This window comes from Equus quagga, chromosome 8, assembly GCF_021613505.1.
Source record: "Equus quagga isolate Etosha38 chromosome 8, UCLA_HA_Equagga_1.0, whole genome shotgun sequence".
NCBI classification, from domain to species: domain Eukaryota; kingdom Metazoa; phylum Chordata; class Mammalia; order Perissodactyla; family Equidae; genus Equus; species Equus quagga.
The window spans coordinates 30,078,082-30,091,920 of record NC_060274.1 but is presented as its reverse complement, the minus strand read 5'-3'; the positions used below and the strand labels follow the sequence as shown (position 1 = coordinate 30,091,920).

The following is a 13,839-nucleotide window of genomic DNA, read 5'->3' as shown; positions in this document are numbered from 1 at the left end:
CATCCATTCCTACAGATTGTGAGAGAGAAGAAAAAACTAACAACTGGAAGAAAAGCTTGACCTCATGTTGGTTAGTGACCCTCTAATAAAAGGCACAGAAATCAATTAACGCTTCAAGAGCTGTAATTTCTCAGTTTCACTTGCTGAAGTGTTGCTCGTGTCCTTTCTAAGAACTTTGTAGTCTCACGTTCACAGGATGAAGTGGCAGTGTGAGACGTGGTAATTGCCTTGCCATCTATCAAATTCAAGAGCCGCAACTCAAGCTACCATTTGTTGTCTTTAAAACGTAGTTCGTTTCTATAGCAGTAATTTAACCATTTGCCCTTTGAAGGCTGGCCAGACTTCAGTGGAGGAGAAAACAATCATTTGGGAAACAGCATCTTAAAATTTTTTACACTCCTTCTACAAATGTTTAATGCACTTAGCCATAGATGAATAATTTCATTTTGTTTGTTATCTCTGCCCCTTTTTTGTTGTGCTTGTTTTGGTACTATCAGTGTCAGTTTAGAGTTTTCTACCAACCATGGGCGCTCCTGGTCCCTCATTCACACCGAGTGTTTACCTGAGATCTGTGCTGGACCCCACCTCCCTCACAGCACTATCTACTCCTCTGAAAACTACAGTGGGTGAGTAGATGCTCTCTAAGATATCAGGAGATGTGAATTCATGTTGCAGACTCAAAGTCAATGAGTAATCTTGAGACTAGTATTTTTGACGTGGTAGATAAGGAACCTGCCTTCTCTTTTTCTGCCGACTTAGGAATGTTCTCATTAAAAAAAAAAAACAGTAATTTTAGTAAATCTGATGCAAGATCACAATTTTTAGGGTCATCCATTCTTTCAGTACTTGGCTGTTTTATGTTGGATTACATAAATTTAAATTCTATATATAGTGAACCTATAGTTATTGCTAAAAGGCTTATTGCCAAAATATGGATAGATGAAGCATAGAGAAGTGAAAGAAAGTTAAGCTTTGGCAATAAACCTGGGTTCAAATCCTGATTCTGCCATCTACTTGGATCATGATATTTACTCTCTCTAACTTTTCACTTCTCTCCCCGTTGGTTATGATACACCCCTTTGGTACACCCCTTTGAGGGCTGTTAAGAGAATTAAAGATGACTGTGTAAAATACGTGCCACTTTACTGAATAAGCACTAGATAAATAGTAAAAATATTTCCAAGGATAACAAAATTAAGTTGAGAATTATTTTCTTTCTTAGCCTCTCTTTAAATGTGCGTAGGACTAGGGGATAGCGAAAAATAGAGAGTACTCAATGCTAGTCAGCACCCCATCTCTGCACAGATGCTTGTCCTAGAATAATATCTAAGGTCTGAGTATTGATGCAAAATTTCTAAAAAGAATGTCTAAAAACAAAATAAATATCACTTGCTGTTAAGAACAAACCCACTATTCTAGCATGATTTTTTTAGAAGTCACGTGTCTGTTTTAAAACCATAAACAAACTCTACAAGTGAATTTAAAGCATTTATTACCAAACTTTAGTGCTCTGCCAAGCACACAAAGACTAGAACATCAAAAACATGTAAAACAGATTCAAAAGATGGGAACATAGTTGCGAAGCTGTTTTGTGCTAAATTTCTTGCAGGTGGAACCGAATAACGATCCCCCTTCCCAACGCAGCACTAACCCGGGACACCAGAATTCGCTGGAGACAAACGGGACCAATCCTTGGAAACATGTGGGCAATTGATAATGGTTAGTTTCTGCCTGTCATAATCACATGCCATTGATGCAGAGTCTTCCTGTGCTTTTGTTCGTGAGCACAGACTTAATCACGTTTCTAAGTCATGGTCTTGCGATTCATTAAACGCCCTTTCTTCCCCTTCTCTTTTGCATTCTGTTAGAAGCCCAGGGATGCACAATCAGAAAAAAAAGGCAGCGAAGTCAGCAATATTAGATGCTAGAATGTTTCAACATACATAATTTAAAAATGCATGAAGCCCTGAAACTCAAATTCGCAGTTGATGACGAGGGATATCCTAACATTTTCTTTGAATGTTTTATACAAAATTAACATAAATACTTACCATACTGCATGTGTTAAAATAAGACCCATTCTTCTCTTAGTAACTGCTGCAACATCTGGAACGCTTATCGTTTAGATGCAGACACCACACATAGGAAACATCATCGCTAAAATGAAACTTCTAGAGTGAAACTTCTACCTCCTTTTCAGAAAACAGTATAAAAGGAAAATTTAGATATACATAAAATGTCCTTTGTTATTTTTAATTTTTAAGTGAATTGTTCGTAATTTTTTGCTTAACTTTAAAGCCAGTATCACTTATGCCAAGTGCACGTGAGAGAAGATATTTTAAGCTATCGGGATGCATGACTGTGAATTTCTTACATTTGTTGTTAATAGTCAGCTCTTTGGTTTTCTAATAATTCTAATTACAGGCAAATTCATAGATTTCCTGTTTTCAGAGAGTATATAAATTTGACTACAGGGTTATACTACAAGGAAGTAGAAAGAGAGGGAAGGAGAGACAGAATGTCAATACTTATGAAATTTAGCACAGCCAGTGACTTGTGTCGATTTTGTAAAGTAGGAAAAGCCTACACCATTGTTTAATGCTGGTTTTCCAGGTCTTAATAATTTTTCGGTTATTTTTGAATAATTTAAAAATTGATACACAATCAATTAAATACATTCTTGAAACTCAGGAATAACTTCAGGCAAGATAATTTGCTGATGAGCCAATGTAAATTCTGTAAACGATCTGTATTCAGAGAAGACCAATAAAGGGCCCAGACTTCAAAGGCCATATGAAGTATGTGGACGTCAACACCGTGCATTTGCAGAAACATCTAAAGATGAATTTGTTAAACTGGAGTTTCTCCACTGGTAGAACGTGTTGCCTAGCGTTTGAGTTACCACACCAGTTAATGAGCTCTAGGGCATAAGTATGTGCCTCTGAATTAGTGGGATGGAGGTGACTTCCCTGCTGTCATACTTTTCAAGGGTCCCATAATGAACTTATATTACTGTGATGATGATAAAAGAAATGAAAAAACCAATAATGAAATAAAGCCCATGAGGATATCCAGAGTGCAATGAAGCACATACAAGCCTATGAAAAGATCTAAATTTCCTAAAGAAAGCTCTTACGACATGATTCCAAGTCAGACAGTGTTTACTCTATATCCCGAGTTCCCACCGTCAGCCTCTGAGTAGAAGGAGTAGAGGTGAAGATATGTGGAATGAGCATGGTGAACAGTATGTGTCAAATGCCCAACGTGGGGCAGAAATCTCTTCAATTCTGTTATCATCCAAAGTGGAGGTTTCACAAAAACAGGACCTGCTGTCTGACTTCTTTGTAGTGCAAGAAGAGGACACACACTCACTCTTTCCGGAGAGAAATGTGTGCCAACTTGCCAAAGAACACCCCTGAAATCTCTCCTGTTTCACTATAGCATTCCAAAATTATGTCAAGGAAAACAAACCTAGAGAAAAAACCAGGTCAATATCCTACTTGTGTTATGTATGCTCTTCCTTCGTGGTGAGGCTAGCTCCTGCTAGTGAGTAAAGAAAGTACTTTGGAAATTATCCTGAAATTCTTTGCAAAATGGAAAATCCTAGAGCAAAGTATGTTTGTTATCACTTTTTAATGTTTTCAACTCGATTACATTAATGGTAATATTGAAGAAAACAAATCTGTCCTTTCCACACTCTTAGGAAAAAGGAGCTTGTAAAATTACTCATGCTGTGAGTCCTAAAGGCTCCATCGCTAGCAGGAAGAGTTGATAACAAAACTCTTAATTACAGTTTTTTTCATTGACTTGGAAAGTCTTGGTTTATTGTGGAATTTTTTTGCAATGGAAGCTTTTTGAACTATGACATGGGTACACCATAGGGCAGTCTCCGGAGGGACCCTGCAGAATGCAATGAGCCACTCACAGGGCTTAGAGCAAATCCTACCGCAGCCATCAAATCAAGTGTGCTGGGAAAACAATCCATACGCTTTCCAGGCTAAAGAAGAACGAAGCCCCGTTCTGCTTCCTCGGCACTCGGGGTCCAGTGGAGCCCATCAAGGCAGGTGGAGCAGGAAGGACATTTGACCCCAGTAGGGCGATGAGATGATCATAACCATATGGTACCAGGCAGCATGCTAAGTATAAAACATTTCATTTATTCTTTCCTTCAAGCAATATCACCCCACTTTAAAGAACAGGAACATCGAGGCTTAGATAGAATAAATCACTATCCAAAGTTTCCCAGGTGAAGCCAGAATTTGACTCCGGGGTTGTTTGACACCTAGAACCACTCAGCCTGTCTAGAAATCTAATCTCTTCCTCACCCATCAGTTTCCTTTAGCAAGAGTTGTTGCTGCCCTGCTTTGTATCGCATTTGAATGACTGTACCTATTCATTGGCTCCAGACAATAAGTGCTTACAGGAACATAGCCCACAGGAAAGTTTATTTTAAAATAAAGTCGTTTAACTATTTTGACATGATTACAAGCCAGAGAAGAGCATGATAATGGATGATAAATTTGTTCATGCCTGAAACTGACTACGTGAGGTTTTAGTAACCATTGCCTGTAACTCCTCATTGGTTTGTTCCATGTTTACACTGTTTGGTGCGTTATTGATTGTATTGATTATCAAAAGGCTTAATATCTTTAAATGTATTTGAGTTTGAGTATCTCAGAACCTACCGTTCGACAACGAGGAGCCCTTTTCTCAGTATTCTAAAGATTAGAATTTAGATGTGTAACATCTTTATCAGTCATGCCCACCATTTAGGAAAATATCTGCATTATAGGTTTACGCTCAACAGCAGATTTTAACTCCCCATTTCAGGAAGAATGGATTAATATGTAGAAATGTATATAACAATCAGGATATTTCCCAATGTTACAGATTTTCCCCAGAGAAGAATGGAAGTTGTAGTTTTTAAAATTAAATTATAACTTCTCCATTGCACGACCTATCAAACTGACCCTTTGTAAATTCTTTATATCTACCTAAAGAAATTAAACTTTGTAGAAAGTTCAAGACAGAAGCATTAATATTCTGCCTGAAATCGTTTCAGCTGAAGAGACTCCATTAAGGAACCCAAATTACATATTTCTACTTTCTTTTGCTATGAAACATTAAGATCTTGAAAGAATTATTTGAGTCAGAACAGTTCCGGCAGATTTGTAGCTAAGCACTTACCTTGTCCCACAGCAGTCTATGTGTCACCTGGATTCCTGCGCACAGCGTACATACAGTGAGCTAGATGTCATGAGTATTAACTTCACAAAATTGTTTCACAGGCTGCTCGTGTTCTTGGTTTTTCCAATTGTTTTGCCGTTTTTTACATGCTGTCTTTTGCCCTACAGTTTATATTGGTCCATCGTGTCTCAAATTCTGTTCTGGCAGAGGACAGTGCACGCGACATGGCTGCAAGTAAGCATTTTAAAACAATGTTTATACTTCTCTCTTTTGATTTGAAGCCACAAGTCATTTTAATATGTTTTGATTTCATTTTTAGGCTTTTGAGGTCTTTTTAAGACCTAAAATAAGATACTCCAAGTGAAATTTAAGTGTAGTAGAATATTAAGTGTATTTTGAATTGGAAGTTGATTAATAAATAAATTTTCTATTACGCTAAATTGTGAATAAATTTAGCATACCTCATGTAAATTTGTGAACAAATTTGAATTCCTCAGAGCTTGATGACTGCTTTTTCTGTCTTTAGTTATATTCTTCAATATGCTATTTTTCCATAAACTTGTTCTAGTGTTTATGAGTTATATTTTAATTCCTAGCGTGCTTTGTAAATAAATTATGAAAATCAGTACTGACCCGTAGACCCAATGCTAAAGGAAACTGGAGTGAGCCAAATTTAGCAGATTGATAAGAAAATTCATCTTTAAATATAACTTTGCAACCTCACTTACTTTTGAAAATCATTTGAGTCTTCAAACTGATGTATGAAGTATTTTACATAATAATGATGTTGAATATGAAGTCCGAAATTATGCATAAATAGTGTAATACCTAGTCACCACCAGAGTATTGTGCTATGGTTATACCAAGAATGAATATTCATATTTGTGTCATTCCATATTAATATTTAAGTATAAAATATCCTGGAAATTCCTGAAATCACACGGTCTTTGTTATACAGATAAGTTTTCAACAAAAGATCATCTAGTCTGTCTCTTCTTGTGTTGCAAACAAAAAGAATAATTAATTGATTAGTTAGTCAATTAATTAATTAGTGGAGAACTCATAAAAGGACTTTGAACTGATCATTTGGAGATTATATGTATGAGGGAAGACACCTGCCAAGACTGAGATTAGAGTGTCAGATTAACTTTTTAACTATATTTTAATGATTTTAATTAACAAAGAAATCACTCTGCACAATGGAAATGTTTTATAATGTATGTAAAGAATTGAAAATTCCTATTCATATTTCAAAACTGAAAATGCATCTCTGTGCTTTTTAATAAAACCACCAACTCCCGCCCAGAAACACTGACTCATTAGATCTCTGAAACGTTGGCTGGTTTCTTCCTCAAGTTGTTACCTTCTTCCCTTATCCATAACCAGGCTATCCTCTCATTTAGTGCACTTCAAATAAAATTAACACAAGGAGCCCGGAAATTTTTGTAATTCCTGAAGTTGTCCTGAAAAGTTTTGAAAACAAATTATCTAAAATGACAGCTGCTTTTATTAATGAAAATAGAAAGTGCAATTTCTAAGAGGCCTATCTGTAATTACCATAGTTATACCTCATACTTCATTTTTTGTGTACAGTATCCCTGTTGGCATTCAATAGTTTTATTAAGGCAACCATCTGTGTCACTCATGATGGATGCAAACGGAAAGCTGAATGGCAGGTTTGTGCCCCTGGGCATCCTTCCTTTTTGACACTATACATTATCCTGAATAATCGTAGCCTTTTCCTCCTTCTGAGGTTTGGCAGAATATTTTCACCAGTTGGAACTTTAGTTTTTTCCCTGTTTCTGACAATGTTTTACGTAGTATTCATTGGCTTTGTTCGTTTGTGGCTGGCCTAAATGTTGAGCCCCTGCATCCTTTTCCAGTAATATGTGCATTGTCAAGTTTGAGCAAAATTGCACAGAAAAGAAATTCATATTCAATACCACTTATTTCCTTTAAACAAATCCTTGAACTGGGGCCTCTGCAGCTTTGTATTTTTCTCTCCACTTTGCTCCCCTCATCACTACCGTTATTTGCTACCACCTCTCCTGCTCCCGAACACTTTCTTGCCTGTGTACGATCCCCAGGCCTGGGTTTCTAAATTGACAACTCACTATCCTGATGGGCCACCCAGTTAGACACGCTAATGAGGACAAAGAGCATTAGAAACCTTCCTAGGTAAATGTCATCCATGTATCTTAACAGTGGGACCTTTTTTCCTGACATACAGGGTGACCAGTAAAAGGTGGGTAGATGAACCAGTAGGGGACATATTTGGAGTCAGGACAGCTTCAGTTCATTCCTGAAATCACCAGTGTGTGCTACCCTACTGTTTCGCTGCAAAACAAAGGCCATGAAGGTATTTTTTAAATATATGGATGGAATCCTTATCAGCATTCCACCCCAATTGTGTAACTTTTGATGAAAAGTACACTTCAAAACTTTTAAATGGGAACTCACTCCGGTGTGAGTCATCTCTAAATGATCACCGATTTCTCCCAATCTCTGGTCTTAAAAAGACTCATTTAAGATAGACAGAAATGCATTTGCCCTGAAATGCCCTCTGGTAATAGATAGTCTTGTTGGGGGACTCTAATTGCAATTTGTGGCCATGGTAAACCACATTCAGTTTCCTAATGTTAAAATACGTCTTCTTTAGCTCATCTTTTAAATCTTTTTTGCAGGCTACTTGGCTATTTAGAGTCTGACTAAATCAATGAAATAGCACGTTAAAGAAGCAAACTGTTTGAGGCTCCTTTACATGCTCCATAAATATTGGTTTTCTTTCCCACTCCCATCCCTAGTGCCAAGACAACTCTCGAACATCATGCTACGATAGTTCTTGGCATTTTAGGGTCCACCTTCTTTGCTAATATGATGATAACTATAAACCTTCTCCCCCAGAATATCCAGTGCACATACCATTTGGCATTTGATTTCAGCACATTCATACCCTCCATTGACCCTCTGTGAGGCCAGCATAGATCCCAGTTTCAGCATGAGCGCTCCAGAAGCAGCCTTCTGAGTTATGCCATAATATCACTTGCTTGGTACACTTGCTTTATAAAAGCCTTATTCCTGACATCAGAAGTTTTGAATGCTTAAACAAGAACCCACCTACACCACCCAAAAAGACACAAATTTAGTTTTATAATGGGTGACAAGGTAACGATAGTGAGAAATAGTGCAATGAAAATAAGGAATCGGAAACTAATTCCTGATGAGTAAACGCCTTAAAATTTAAGAAGTTTCTGATATCCAATTATTGAGTCCTCTGTGATGAGTTTTCTCACTGGTAGAAGACTCAGGGAGCTCTTTATATATTCTAGTCAGCTAACAGAAATACAGCATATCCTTACGTGGCGGCAGGCAGGTGTTGCGTGTGGTTTGGTTTTGTTTTTCTTTTTCTTGAAGCACTACTAATTTTGGATTCCCGAGAGGCAACACAGTTCTGCTGAGGACATCTATCTAGGTCAAGGGTGTATGCATTCCCTTTATAATGCCAGTGTAAGTTTGGAATAAAGACAGATTTGTTTTCCAATCTTTTCCAAATATTTCAAATAATTTCCCATTGGAAACATAATGTGTATTTTTGCATTTGCTCCTAGAGGAAATTTATTCTAGATATCTTATGGAAGTATTTTTTTTATGCTGTTTCTTTTACAAACTTATTGAACATCATTATAAATAAAATTATTTACATACAATACACCTTTTACAAAGATTTTAACTTGGAAGTGTGTACAAATGTAGATGCATTTGCACATAAATTGCTGGCATTGGTTAAAGGTGAGTGCTGGGTTATTGTTTGAAACATAAGCTTTTTATAGCAGAGCTGTGCAAAGACTGTATTCTTCCAGAATATTTACAGTCAGTCCGCCCTTATCAAGTCTTCAGATTCAGAATTCTCCAAAGATTAATGAGCCTCACCCACCATTGTATCGCAGCCTGGCCGCTCGACTTCCTCCTCCCTGAAGTAGATTCAGGAGTCTCTGAAAGGGCCAACAGTTTAAGATTTAATTTCGTGGTATCTCTTTCAGGTGTGACCCTGGATTTTCCGGCCCAGCTTGTGAGATGGCATCCCAGACATTCCCAATGTTTATTTCTGAAAGCTTTGGCAGCTCCAGGCTCTCCTCATACCATAACTTTTACTCTATCCGTGGTGCTGAAGTCAGCTTTGGCTGCGGTGTCTTGGCCAGTGGTAAGGCCCTGGTTTTCAACAAAGATGGGAGGCGTCAGCTGATTACATCTTTCCTTGACAGCTCACAATCCAGGTGAGTTAAGGCAGGAGGGAATACATACAGAAACCAGATACTGATGATTGACTTTAGATCCATTTCTTTTCAATTTTTATTCTTTTTCTTTTTTGCTAATATATACATCTTCCAATTTTTAACCAGGATGAGAAGAAGCTTACAGTTTATATAGGGTTATTTTGCCCTAATTTTTAGTAAATTAACAGGCTTACTGATGACTTTAGGATACTAATGACTGAATAGATTTTTTTAAAATATGAAATGTTAGCATCAAAACTGTGTTCTTAAGCCAAGGGCTAGTTAATTATTTATGTAGTTTTATTTATTTGACAGCTTGCAAAGGCTGATTAGATTTACCCTACATATTCCCTTCCCCCAGTGCCTAATAAATAATGCAGTAAAGGAATGAGTGGCATTTTAAGTGTATGTACACAAGTGCGTAGTATACAAACATGTATAAACATACAGTTATATTTGTGTGGATGTATCTGTATATAAACATGTTCATTGACCTCATCTTCTACACATATTCATACATTTCATGGTGAAATTACTTACATTTCATAAAAAAAGGATGCATGGAAACCTACAGCTTTTGGGTAGTTCATTTAAATTTGTTTGAAATTCTTTAAAAGCCAAAATGAACATTATGATTAAAAATATTTATGCACACACTAATTATAGACAATTCCTGTCTAGGTTTCTCCAGTTCACATTGAGGCTGGGGAGCAAGTCCGTTCTGAGCACGTGCAGAGCCCCCGACCAGCCTGGTGAAGGAGTCTTATTGCATTATTCTTATGATAATGGGATAACTTGGAAACTCTTGGAGCACTATTCATATCTCAACTATCATGAGCCCAGGTATGTTGGAAAACATTTGGAAAAATGATTAGAGTGATAGCTCTTTCCTGTGGAAGTCATCATTCAAATGGTATAAGACTGTGTGAAGATTCTAGATATTTTTCCATTGAGAGATGGTGAGGACAGAGATGGATGTATCTTGCAATAAAAATCTAGCAAGCCACATTCTTCTTCTAATCCGTTTGTCCTACTGACTTCTGATACTTTGAAGAAATTTATTCTCATATTTTGAAATGTGCATCTAAGGGAAATATTTTGATGCCTAGGAAAGTGACAAATAGTTACTATTTTGCTTATTCAAATATAGTGCAAACTTTTAGATATGATTTTTGTTTTGATGAAGATTTGCTCTGAGCTAACATCTGTGCCAACCTTCTCTATTTTGTATGTGGGTTGCTGCCACAGCATGGCTTGAGAGTGGTGTAAGTCCATGCCTGGGATCCGAACCCACGAACCCGGGCTGCTAAAGCAAAGCATGCCAGACTTAACCACTACACCACGGGGCCAGCCCCAGATATGATTTTAATATGGCACTAAATTATAAATGCTGTTGACAGATATTTGTTAGCAATATAATATGTTGTAATAAATTATATGAGGTAATAATTCATAAAATCTGATAACCAATATGGTTTTTAAATTTGTACATAATATAATTAAGTAATGAGTACAAATAAATTTTTCTAGCATGTATAGAGTCCCTAGCAAAGGTGGAGTGTGAGGATGTATTTAAAGTCCTTTCCTCAGGCCACTTTTATTTTTCTTTAGCTTATGTATTTCATAATCTATAGTCACAATTGTGAGATTTAAGTTTGACTTGAAGCAGGGACGTTCTTCTATGTGGGCGGAGTTGTAATCACCATTAGTGGTACAATTTTGGAATTGCACAAAGGATCCTCTCCCCTTCTAGAATACGTATTGACCTTCTCACTAAAATTGCTTTATAAATTTAAAGAGGAGAAGAGGAGGATGGGAAAGTCAAAATATCGTTAGAGAAGGTCACACTGTGGCTACATTCACAGTCAGATGTAAAGAACTAACACCGTTTGACTTCCTGGAAGTACCGTTTGATGATGCGGAGAGGTGAAAAAGAGGGAGGGCTCCGGGCACTGAGGTTTGCGTTGGCACCATGGCAAGAAGGGCCACTGATGATAGACTTTACATACTTTAGAATTGTGCCTAGGGTACTCCCTATCTCTAAGTATTTGTAAATAGATGAGAACTTTTATTTTCATAGAAAATGAAGTTGCATGTAGCAGTAATAATGGTTAACAACTCTTATGAGTTATAAATAGTATACATTATACAATTTTAAGAACACACCAGATGTGTTGTTTTCCCTGTAAAGGTAAATGTAGGGCTAAACTCAACTTTCTCACTCAGTAGAGACATGTGAATGCTAAAGAAACATCTCATAGACACTCCATAGTAAATATTAAAAAGAAAATTAAACAAAAATCAAGGTGTTAATAATAATGATGAAAACATGATGAAAATATCACTGTCCTAAATTAACTTGGCCTAAAACACAATTTTTCGAACAAAGATGGACAGCTACAAAATTCAGTCATCAATCTATATCACAAAATTTAATTAATCTCTGTTGATATGAAAAATAATTACACATTTAATGTGCTATTGCAAAGGTGCATTTAATCTTGCTTGCCATTTGACAGCAACATTTTTCTTCTGTGTAGAATCAAGGTGTTTTTTCAGCATTAGGTATGTGCATAGCTTGAAAGATTAAGATCAGAGTGGAGATTTTTTAAAAATGAGAACGTAGTAGTGGTACCAGGAACACTTTCATTTTGTATATTGTGCCTCTGTCCATGAGACTCTTCCTCCCTCCCCCTCTCTCCTACAAATATTAATAAAAGGTGACATGGCAGAAGTAGAATTTAATATATTCTAGATACTAAATTATATTTTATATGATAAATAATACAAACCATGGAAATTCTTCATTGGAGAGTTAAATATGTCTTGATGCCTTTAGCCATTTGCCGTATTTTCTTCAGTTTAAATTGCTGCTTGTAATTGCTGTGAATTCCATATTGTTCCCTTCTGCCATGTTCGCTCATAAATGAAGTACGATCCGTCAGTTAGATATGCTAGCTAGCTAACTACTATTACTTCGAGCCAGTTTCTAGTAAGTTGCTGTCTGTGATTCACCCAGTAAATAAAAGAACTCTATTTGCTTGTTATTTATAAAATTTAAAATCTGTCTAAGTTAATCTTTTAATTCAAACTGACTGGAAGGTCTTGGGAAATAATTGGTATTTTTAAATTTTGATAATTGTATTTGATTACAAGAAATCTATGAGCTTAGTACCTACCCAAAAAAGGAAGATGGATGTAGAGTGTTGACCCAAGTCCCTGGGTTCTCGTCCCGGAATATTCTGATCAAGTGGTTTCAGAGCTCTTCTGAGCAGCCACTGTATTATGCAGAGTGGTGAAAGCAGGGCCTCCCACTCTATCCTGGGATGTGAAGTAAAGGTCAAGGGCACAGGATCTGAGCCATCCTGGCATCGTCACTTAAAAGCCACTGAAAATTAGAATATTAACCTCCTTCTGCCTCTGTATTCGAAGCTCTCTCAGGGTGTGCTGATAATATGTGCTTCATTCATGCGGCAAGAGTTTGTTGAGTCCTTATCGTGTGCCAGGTGCTGTTCTAGATGTTAAGACACCATAGTGAAAAATCCAGAAGAGTCTCTGACTTTGCCTTAAAGATAGATCCCAGTTCCACAGATGAAGATTCTGAGGCACACGTAAGCTGAGTACCTTTCCTGCAGCTGCAGAGCCACTCACCGTTACATGTCAGAGTGGGGACTGCAACCGAGTCTGTTCATGCACCCACGGCGCCAACATCTCTACCAGGGAAAATATCGCTCATTTCAATTACTAGTATCACACACATGCGTATACACGTTATTTTCCTTTAAAGTTGCCTGAGAAATTCTACTTCTCACTTGTTATTTTTAAAAATTATGTTTATTTTCCTAAGATAAGAATAATAGCTACTTTTAAAATGATTAATGTAAAGAAAAATTATTTTCTAATAACATAATGATAATTTAAATTATTAAATTAGTGCATGTTTTTATTGTTGACCTAGTTTGAATATAGTTTATTTCTTATATAGTTGATATATTACTATAAATAAACATTTTTATTTACTTATTTGATAAGCAAATAAATGTTTAGAAAAGTTAAAGTGAAAATTACTAAAATAATTTAACTAAACTTTACTCTTTTCTTCTAATAAATTCACATTGGTAAAAAAAATTCAGATTTAAAAGTCTTTAAAGAGGGGCCGGTGTGGTGGCGCAGCGATTAAGTGCACACGTTCCGCTTCAGTGGCCCAGGGTTCGTTGGTTCAGATCCCAGGTGCAGACATGGCACCGCTTGTCAAGCCATGCTGTGATGGTCATCCCACATATAAAATAGAGGAAGATGGGCGTGGATGTTAACTCAGGGCCAGGCTTCCTCAGCAAAAAGAGGAGAATTGGCAGCAGATGTTAGCTTAAGGTCAGTC

At 36.8% G+C, this 13,839-nt stretch overlaps 1 protein-coding gene across 1 annotated transcript in view; it reads left to right on the top strand.

Annotated features, from left to right (window-relative positions):
* RELN (reelin) overlaps positions 1-13,839 on the top strand; it is a 461,988-nt gene that overhangs the window by 302,375 nt on the left and 145,774 nt on the right. The window contains exons 15-19 of the mRNA XM_046670156.1: positions 498-626; positions 1,610-1,719; positions 5,355-5,421; positions 9,228-9,461; positions 10,143-10,304. Coding sequence (XP_046526112.1) covers positions 498-626; positions 1,610-1,719; positions 5,355-5,421; positions 9,228-9,461; positions 10,143-10,304 — 702 coding nt within the window. The remainder of the gene's footprint in view (positions 1-497; positions 627-1,609; positions 1,720-5,354; positions 5,422-9,227; positions 9,462-10,142; positions 10,305-13,839) is intronic.